The following is a 9,673-nucleotide window of genomic DNA, read 5'->3' as shown; positions in this document are numbered from 1 at the left end:
GTTCAGACTAAAGCCTTGCAGGATTTATTGACACAAGTTTTGTGAAGTATGTGTGTTTATGCTCTTTCACATTTCACTTTCATCAAACTCAAGGTCATGTATATTGTGGTGGTATGGTTATCCCAGATGTCAACGCTAAGAAAAAGAAATACATGTATACAGATGCATAGTTACACACACAGGGATGCAACTTTTTTTTCACCTCACACAAAAAGTTTTGCCATATACAGTGGAACCCCCTTGAAAGACCTCAAAATACATGTATCTGAGAAAATCGTTACTTAAAAAAGGAGGCCCATGTACATTTACAGAGGTTATGAAAAGAAAATCGCACGAATCTTGGTCTAAAAAAGGGGGAAGTCTCTAGTTCGGGGAGGGTGTGTGGGTGGGTGACCTTTAACACTTTGTACCCCAGCTATTTTGACCAAGTTTTTTTTAGCCGAGACCAGCTGTGCTGCAGCAGGTCACTCAGAATTGTAGTAACTGTGTATCAACACGCTGGAATACAGGTGTTAGATCGACATTACAGGAAGCTATTGAAGCTAACAGTCTGAGCGGATATATCCGTACCTGGTTAGATAGAGCCATATGAGTGGGTACGGATATATCCGTACCTGGGAGACAATGAGTTAAATGGGGGTTCCAACGTACTTGCAGGATAATAAGCAGAAAATGCTTTACATGCAGCTTTCAGAAATACAGGTGTACTTGGGCTGCGTTATGTCCAGACCTGAAAATAAAAAGCATATGAACACTACACCTGAACATACATTGCTGACAGATTTGAAACATGGAGCTGTACCTGAGAGGTGAAGTGGACATCAACTGTTGCACAAAAGAAATAATTCTCCCTTGAAGTAGAACATGCATTCATATTCACTATTCCCTTTGTTCTAGTTTTTTTTACCATTCTTGCTTTTTTCAATCCTCAAAGCTTCAGAATTCAGTGTGTTTCAAGTTAGCTATGATTCTTTAACTGCATTTGCTTATCTTTAACAGCATTGCACACAACCCCAATTTTTAATGGCTAAGATCTAATGCACACACGCATGCACCCAAAAACAGAAACTCACTCTCACTCTGTCAAGATTGAAGTTTAAACTCTTTACCTCCACAAAAGGTTTACAAAACACAACCTCCATGAAAGATTTACAAACCGATCACAGAAAAATTCATCAAGAAAGTAAATGGCTTCAGACAAGGCAGTGATAATAAGGTCAAAAACAATGCAAGCAGGAACTCTTGAACTCTGTACGCAAATTTGCTTTGAGCTTTACTCAAAAGCCGCCAGAAGAACAAACACAAGCGGAAACTTTGAACACAAGATTTATTGATGTTCACTCAAGCGTCTCCTCCCCTTCGAGGACGTCCTTGAGGCTGAGGACTTCGATCTTGCCCTTGCCACGCGTATCCGTCTGGACCAGCTCATCCATCTCTCTGTAGCAGCCTGGGTCCACCAACACCACCTGTTAAAAGGGGGGAAAAACGGATCAAGATGATTTTTTTTTAAAGCTATAACAATTTAATACGGTGGAACCCCCCTTTTAAGACCTCCAAAGACGGGCGCAGTGGCGTGGTGGTAAGACGTCGGCTTCCTAATCGGGAGGTCGTGAGTTCGAATCCCGGTCGCTGCCGCCTGGTGGGTTAAGAGTGGAGATTTTTCTGATCTCCCAGGTCAACTTATGTGCAGACCTGCTGGTGACTTAACCCCCTTCGTGTGTACACGCAAGCACAAGACCAAGTGCGCACGGAAAAGATCCTGTAATCCATGTCAGAGTTCGGTGGGTTATAGAAACACGAAAATACCCAGCATGCCTCCCCCGAAATCGGCGTATGCTGCCTGAATGGCGGGGTAAAAACGGTCATACACGTAAAAATCCACTCGTGCTGAAAACATGAGTGAACGTGGGAGTCTAAGCCCATGAACGAAAATCTGAGAAAACAGGGTCTTAAATAGGTCTTAAATTGGGGGATCTTAAAAGGGGTTCCACTGTAATAAGTCAATACAATGGATCCCTCCTGTTAATTGTAGACCTCAAACATCAGAAAATCAGGATATGAACAGACAGTCTGAGAAAACAAGGTCTTAACTTGGGGGGGTTCCACTGTATCAATTATTACACCCCCGGTATAGGGGTGTGTATAGGTTTCGGTCGATGTGTTTGTGTGTTTGTGTTCGCATATAGATCTCAAGAATGAACGGACCGATCGTCACCAAACTTGGTGAACAGGTTCTATACATTCCTGAGACGGTCCTTACAAAAATTGGGACCAGTCAAACACACGGTTAGGGAGTTATTGGTGGATTAAGATTCTACAAGGACTTATAGAGAAACATATTCATGGTCAAAGGGAAATAACCTTCTCAGTTGGTGGCAGTGAGAATGGGTGCAGTGAGAATGGTTATTTCCCTTTGACCAACGGGGGTGTTTTTCCTACCTCGAAGGAATTTCTTGTTATTGATTGGTGTCTGTTGAGTATCTTGTTTGTTCACTTTAAAGGTCAACAGATTGAAGTTCTTGTGAGCGTTTCGTTTTGTCAAAAAAGAATAGTTCCATAAATTTGTTTTAAATTGAAGATTATTGCCGACTTCATGGCAGCCACGCACCTGAAGATATGACGGCCATGAATATCGAATGCAGAAGAAAAAGAACTGAAGATTGTTTTAGAACGAGTGCAATGCTTGAATCAGAAATCGGAGAATGTCGAGTTTAAAATGGAGGTAAACCTACAGAGGTTATGAACATAGGGTCTGAATAGGGCACAAGTCTTAAATCTGGGCGTCTTAAAGGGAATGTGTGGGCTAGGGTTGACTGTACAGGCTCATTCGCCATGTGCTGGAAAGAAGTGCAGGTTTGCAGGGGACATAAATGCTAGAGAGATGGTTTGTCAGTTGGTTTGTCTGTTGTTTATGTTTGTTGTTTACTTTTTTTCAGTGTGTGTATGTGTGTGCGTGTGTGTGTGTGTTTTTATGACAGGGGAAGAAGTGAAGCGTGCAAGCATGTCTGAATCATCACCTATTCAACATGTTTCCACCCTTCTTTCACACAAAATAAGGAACATTTTCATTCATACAGAGGAGCTTTTCACCAATTAGACGCCCCTTCCCTCCTCCCCCCCCCCCCCCAACATCCTCCTCCACCCCCTTTCATTGTGAAAAAAAATCTTGAACTCACCATTTCCAAGTGGTCATCAAAGGAGTCTTCCTCAACTTTGGTGGCAAGTTTCTTCACCTTTTCTCGCACCTTTTTTCCTTCACGCGCTGAAAAGAAATCAATTTAATAAAAATCATAACAATAATCATAAATACTATAACGTTATTCTATTGTGCTTTTCACGGGCAAGAAGGAGAAGGAGAGAGGTTTTCAAAACAAGTTTCCTTCAAGATACTGTTCTTCAAACATAAGCTCAGCGGAACCACCCCTTTTTTAGACCTCCGAAAAATCTGAGAAAATCACGTCTTGAAAAAGATGGAGTCTTAAAATGGGGGTAAATTTACCGAGCTCACGAAGAAAAAGTATGAGAAAACCGGGTTTTAAAAGGGAGGGAGTCTTAAATTGGGGTTCAACTGAATAAGCAATCACAGATCCATCTAGGCATTCCAATACAGGGCACATTCTGTTGACCCGTTGTCTATTATCTTGACCAAAGTATACCCGTCAAGACGGGCCACCTGCAATAAAAAAACAAAAAACTTTTGAATGTTCCACAGGGTGTCCTTTTGTTGCAGGTATCATCGTACCTCCATTGTAATGCTCCCTCAAGAATAAGACCTATTCTTGTCCAGATAATCCGAAAAGGTGACTCGGCTGCTTCACAGTACAATGGAACCCTCCTTTAACACTTCCTCCCTTGTTCAGATTTTCTGTTCATAACCTCTGTAAATTTACCCCCATTTTTATATTTAGTCAAGTTTTGACTAAATATTTTAACATCGAGGGGGAATCGAAACGAGGGTCGTGGTGTATGTGCGTGTGTATGTGTATGTGTGTGTGTGTGTGTGTGTGTGTGTGTGTGCGTGTAGAGCGATTCAGACCAAACTACTGGACCGATCTTTATGAAATTTGACATGAGAGTTCCTGGGATTGATATCCCCATACGTTTTTTTCATTTTTTTGATAAATGTCTTTGATGACGTCATATCCGGCTTTTCGTGAAAGTTGAGGCGGCACTGTCACGCCCTCATTTTTCAACCAAATTGGTTGAAATTTTGGTCAAGTAATCTTCGACGAAGCCCGGGGTTCGGTATTGCATTTCAGCTTGGTGGCTTAAAAATTAATTAATGACTTTGGTCATTAACAAGAAGAGCAAACGCTCGATCGAGTCACTTTCGCAGTTCTGAATATTATATGAGGCATCAGATGGACAGGAAGAAATTGCTATTCACAACACAATGAGTCACGTTCACATAAAATTTGAGCCCGGTCACTTTTATAGTTTCCGAGAAAAGCCCAACGTTAAGTTGTGTGTTGCCGAACAGAAAAGGCTAGTTATCTCCCTTGTTTTTCTGATAACGTTCGTAAAAGGCTACAGATGTAAATACTTTGATGTAAAGAATAATCCTACAAAGTTTCAATCACATCCGATGAACTTTGTCAAAGATATAAAATGTCTAATTTTTCCTTTGACGCTGACCTGTGACCTTGAAAAAGGTCAAAGGTCAACGAAACCATCGTTAAAGTGTAGAGGTCATTGGAGGTCACGACTAAACAAAATATGAGCCCGATCGCTTTGATAGTTTCCGAGAAAAGTCCAACGTTAAGGTGGTGTCTACGGACGGCCGGCCGGACGGACGGCCGGCCGGACAGACTAACACTGACCGATTACATAGAGTCACTTTTTCTCAAGTGACTCAAAAATCGGAAAATTGTAAAAAAAAATAAAAATTTATAAAACGATCCAAATTTACGTTTATCTTATTCTCCATCATTTGCTGATTCCAAAAACATATAAATATGTTATATTCGGATTAAAAACAAGCTCTGAAAATTAAATATATAAAAATTATTATCAAAATTAAATTGTCCAAATCAATTTAAAAACACTTTCATCTTATTCCTTGTCGGTTCCTGATTCCAAAAACATATAGATATGATATGTTTGGATTAAAAACACGCTCAGAAAGTTAAAACAAAGAGAGGTACAGAAAAGCGTGCTATCCTTCTTAGCGCAACTACTACCCCGCTCTTCTTGTCAATTTCACTGCCTTTGCCGTGAGCGGTGGACTGACGATGCTACGAGTATACGGTCTTGCTGAAAAATGGCAGCTACTTGACTAAATATTGTATTTTCGCCTTACGCGACTTGTTTCTTCTTCTTCTGCGTTCGTGGGCTGAAACTCTCACGTACACTCGTATATTTTGCACGAGTGGAATTTTACGTGTATGACCGTTTTTTACCCCGCCATTTAGGCAGTCATACGCCGTTTTCGGAGGAAGCATGCTGGGTATTTTCGTGTTTCTATAACCCACCGAACTCTGACATGGATTACAGGATCTTTTTCGTGCGCACTTGATCTTGTGCTTGCGTGTACACACGGGGGTGTTCGGACACCGAGGACAGTCTGCACACAAAGTTGACTCTGAGAAATAAATCTCTCGCCGAACGTGGGGACGAACTCGCGCCGACAGCGGGCCAACTGGATACAAATCCAGCGCGCTACCGACTGAGCTACATCCCCGCCCACCCCCATTTTAAGATCCCCTCCTTTTTAAGACCCGATTTTCTCAGATTTTTGAAGGTCTTAAAAGGGGGGTTCCACTGTCCTACAAACAGGCAGGAAAAGAGAAAAAAGGGGTTGTGACTCACCGGGAGCTACCACTCTCAACCTCATGAAGGCTCTCTGAATTTTCAGGCCTTCGCTCTCCGTTAGCTGCTTGATGGCATCAAGAGCCTGCAAAAAAAACCAAAAAAATACAGTCAAACCTGTCTACAACGACCACCCAAGGGACTGACCAAAAGTGGTCTTTCTTTCTTTCTTTCTTTCTTTCTTTCTTTATTTGGTGTTCAACGTCGTTTTCAACCGTTCAAGGTTAAATCGCGACGGGGAAAGGGGGGAGATGGGATAGAGCCACTTGTTAATTGTTTCTTGTTCACAAAAGCACTAATCAAAAAATTGCTCCAGGGGCTTGCAACGTAGTACAATATATGACCTTACTGGGAGAATGCAAGTTTCCAGTACAAAGGACTTAACATTTCTTAAATACTGCTTGACTAAAATCTTTACAAACATTGACTATATTCTATACAAGAAACACTTAACAAGGGTAAAAGGAGAAACAGAATCCGTTAGTCGCCTCTTACGACATGCTGGGGAGCATCGGGTAAATTCTTTCTCGTCCCAACCAATATGGGACTCCCCTTAACCCGCGGGGGGACCAAAAGTGGTCGTTATAGATCCTTTGGAGTGGTCGTTTTGGACAAGTTGTCGTTATTGAGAAGTGTTCTTTATCGAGAAGTGGTCGCCAGGGCAGATTCGACTGTATTTAATATAGTTTCAAGAGGAAGAACACAGCAGAGATTGTCACAGCTTTCTCCAGGCAAAATATAATAGTAAGAACTAAGATGCAGCAACAACAAGGAAAGTTCAAACACCATTCCAGTGATCTGAAGCCCCTTTAGAACAAGAATGTTTTTTCCTGTAGTATTAGATAGACTTAAAGAGCTTGGTAGAATTTCTAACACAAGTGGCATTATCATGTGTGTTGCATTAACAAGAACATCAATAAGGTGGTTGGACAACTTAGTTTAATTGGAAAAATAAAACTACAAATGTGTTGGGCTTACCCATACTGGTCCATAAGCAATTTTTAAGTTTCAATTTTACACACAGGAGACAAAGGATCATCGACCATGGCACAGCAAGTCTACTGCTGTTTGTTTTATGCACAGACTTACAATGCGGCTGCATAAGGCCAAAAAAAAAATAGGTCTGTTTACGGCAACATAGGCCAAAAAAATAGGGTCGGTAGGTCGGGTTTTTTTTTCCCCCCCCAAAAAACCATATTTTTACGTTATTTTGCAAAAAAAAAAAAAAAGGTTTTTTTTCCAAATGCCAAAAAAAGTCTAGGGTCGCGCGAAAAAAACAGGGTCGGTCGGGTTACCGTAAACAGACTTTTTTTTTTTTTTGCCTAAACAAGAATACATTTTTTGGTCACTTTGACAAAACAGACAACAGGTAATTTGACTTTTATATATATACCAAGATGCAGTTGATTCTAACACAAAGACATTTTCAAAATCACAGTTACCTGTTGTTTACTGTTTTTGTTGGGTTTGACAGAAAAGTGGAGATCTTTCATGGCTTTCTCAATCATGGTGACAGGGTACGGTCGGTTGGTGTCGGGATTGACGCATTTGTCCGCCACTATCGTTGCGATGTCTCGAAACGTGGACTCCAGTTGTGCCTCTCTCTCTTTCTGAGTCACTTGTAGCTCCCCTTTGGCAAGAATCTGTGCACACACAAAACATTAGGTTTGATTATGTAGGTCAGTTTTATCTCTTACAGATCACTGCCAAAAATGCAAGCATTTTTCTACCAAAATTATCCATGTTAAAAGATTGTTTGCCTGTTTCCAGATTAAATTAATACTGATCATAAATAGTGCATAATTAAAATTATGCAACATAACCAACCAAAAGGGAAACAAATCATGGACATTTATGTCTAGAAATGAGACTTTGAGAAATGCTGGAACACACACACAAATACTCAGATTCACACACAGACAAATAGAGACAGGCACACACAAAAATAATCATCAGAATGAAATTACTATCTTATCAGGATCACTTCAATCAAATGTATTATAACTAATTATAATTTTCCATTCGCTGACATTTTTCACACTAGTACAGGCTACAAATCATATTCTCACCTGCAAGCAAATGTCCTTCTGGTCACCCGTTCCAAAAATCTTTGTCAGCTCTTCTTGTTTGGCAAATTCTCCTTTTGACACGTTCATGAAAACAGCCGGTGTCTGCAGAACTTCATCAATGTCCGTCTCCCTGTGGAAAAGAACAAATGTTGACATTAGTATTTAGTAATTTCCTCACTGGGTAAAAAAAATAAGCTGTAATACTCATAGTAATGGCCAACTATTTACTAGTACACCATGCGCTATTGGTGCATACAATTTGAAAATGGCTCACAAGAATTCCATTCAATGAGTCGAACTCTCAAAGGGCGCATCAAAAACTTTTACCACTGCGCCACTTTATGCAGTTTTTTTTTTAAATGTCAGGAGGGGGGGCATGCCTCTGGACCCCCTAAGCATACTTTATCCTGCATGCCTTACACTATGTCCCATCCAAATTTGCTTGAAGGGGTCAAATGACCCATCCACAGTCTTTTAGTTTTACTTGGCTAAGGCCAAATAAAAATATATGTTGGCTTAGGGTAACATGACCAAAAAAGATAGGGTCGGGATGTCGGCTTTTTTTCTCTCAAATTGAGTCAATTTTAAAGGAGTTACTTCCCTTAGTCTCTGTGTGGTTCACAAAATGTGCCAAAAGTTATTATTTGGCCTAATAATAAGTAGGCTCAAAGTGTGGATACAAAAAAAGTGATATCATACCCGAGGAAGGAACAGAACAGTCAGGGGTAGATAAATGATGTAACAAAACAGTATTAGTAACAATATCCGATTTTCAGAAATAACTCTGTTGGGTTTGTATAGGACGTGGAAGAGTGACTACCCTTGTTTCCTCAGACACACAATAGAGGGGCCAATCACTAGCATGGTGTGTCAGAAATAAACACGTGCCTCTGTCCCCCTGTTTTTGACACAATCCGTGTGTACATGGGATGTCATTTACAGGGCTGGAACTAGGGGGGGTGTGGGTGTTCACAGGTAAGTTTCTTTTTAAGGTAAGTGTGTTTTGGTAAGCGGCCGCCTCCTTACCCAGCTAATCATCGCCTTTTTTTCTCAAGACCCAAAATAACCCTTTCAAATGCTAAATGTCAAAAGCATCTAGGGGACAAGGCCCCCTGACCCCCACGTCTGGTCAGCATCTGTATCACTCACTGCCTCATTTTGGAAGCTCTTCCCTCTCATACACTGGATCTTGCTGCAAATCTTGGGTACTCTGGCAAGACAATCATTGTGACGAATGAACGTCACGGGCACTAAAATACTTTGAAACAAATTTATACCTAAAAAGACCAAATACAGCTTAAAACTTACACTTTTTCTCTCCATGAAGTTACCTTGTTTGGATAACATGCTATCTCAAACCTCTTGCCTCCTTTTTTCAGTCGCACTATTGCCACATTCGTCAGCCGTTTCTGATTAGTTGGTTGTTTGTTTACTCTTGACATGTTGGCTGCTTTCGAGAGTTTTAGCTATCGAATATGCAGAACAACAATTAGGGTTAACTTAACTGCCAAACTTGCACTTATAAGGAGTTTCACAACAATATGAAAAAGTGCGCACCGACTTTCCAGCTAATGCAGGTTCAGAGTTATTTCCCTGGAATAATCTGTTCATACAAATCCTTCAAAAGTGCCTATAATAGTGTGTTCAAATAAACAATACGGATCCAATTTTTTCATTGTCATATATTTAAATAGCGAGTTAAAGCGTTTATAGTACATACCATTACTGTTTTCTCACATTTTAAAAACGTTCAGTATCAAACATTCTGTGTTTGGGTAAGCGTTTGGTTTACAGAT

At 40.6% G+C, this 9,673-nt stretch overlaps 1 protein-coding gene across 1 annotated transcript; it reads right to left on the bottom strand.

Annotated features, from left to right (window-relative positions):
• Positions 1-8: 8 nt before the first annotated feature.
• On the bottom strand, positions 9-9,467 carry LOC138976514 (ribosome maturation protein SBDS-like). Its single transcript, XM_070349379.1, has 6 exons — positions 9,186-9,467; positions 7,878-8,007; positions 7,251-7,451; positions 5,809-5,893; positions 3,177-3,262; positions 9-1,466 (listed from the first exon to the last, which is right to left on the bottom strand). Exons 1-6 carry the CDS (start codon positions 9,317-9,319, stop codon positions 1,338-1,340), a joined length of 765 nt encoding a protein of 254 aa, XP_070205480.1. The 5' UTR covers positions 9,320-9,467; the 3' UTR covers positions 9-1,337.
• Between the last annotated feature and the right edge of the window lie 206 nt (positions 9,468-9,673).

The sequence above is a fragment of the Littorina saxatilis genome, linkage group LG9 (genome assembly GCF_037325665.1).
Source record: "Littorina saxatilis isolate snail1 linkage group LG9, US_GU_Lsax_2.0, whole genome shotgun sequence".
Classification (NCBI taxonomy): domain Eukaryota; kingdom Metazoa; phylum Mollusca; class Gastropoda; order Littorinimorpha; family Littorinidae; genus Littorina; species Littorina saxatilis.
The sequence above is the reverse complement of the archived record's forward strand: the minus strand, read 5'-3'. Positions and strand labels throughout refer to the sequence as shown.

Bases quoted from the DNA above. Each gene is read 5' to 3' on its own strand.
- LOC138976514 (XM_070349379.1), bottom strand. From the start codon at position 9,319: ATGTCAAGAGTAAACAAACAACCAACTAATCAGAAACGGCTGACGAAT. The intron at 7,452-7,877 runs GTGAGAATATGA...GTGTGTGCACAG, and splicing joins AGAAGGACATTTGCTTGCAG to ATTCTTGCCAAAGGGGAGCT. The intron at 1,467-3,176 runs GTGAGTTCAAGA...CCCTTTTAACAG, and splicing joins TTGATGACCACTTGGAAATG to GTGGTGTTGGTGGACCCAGG.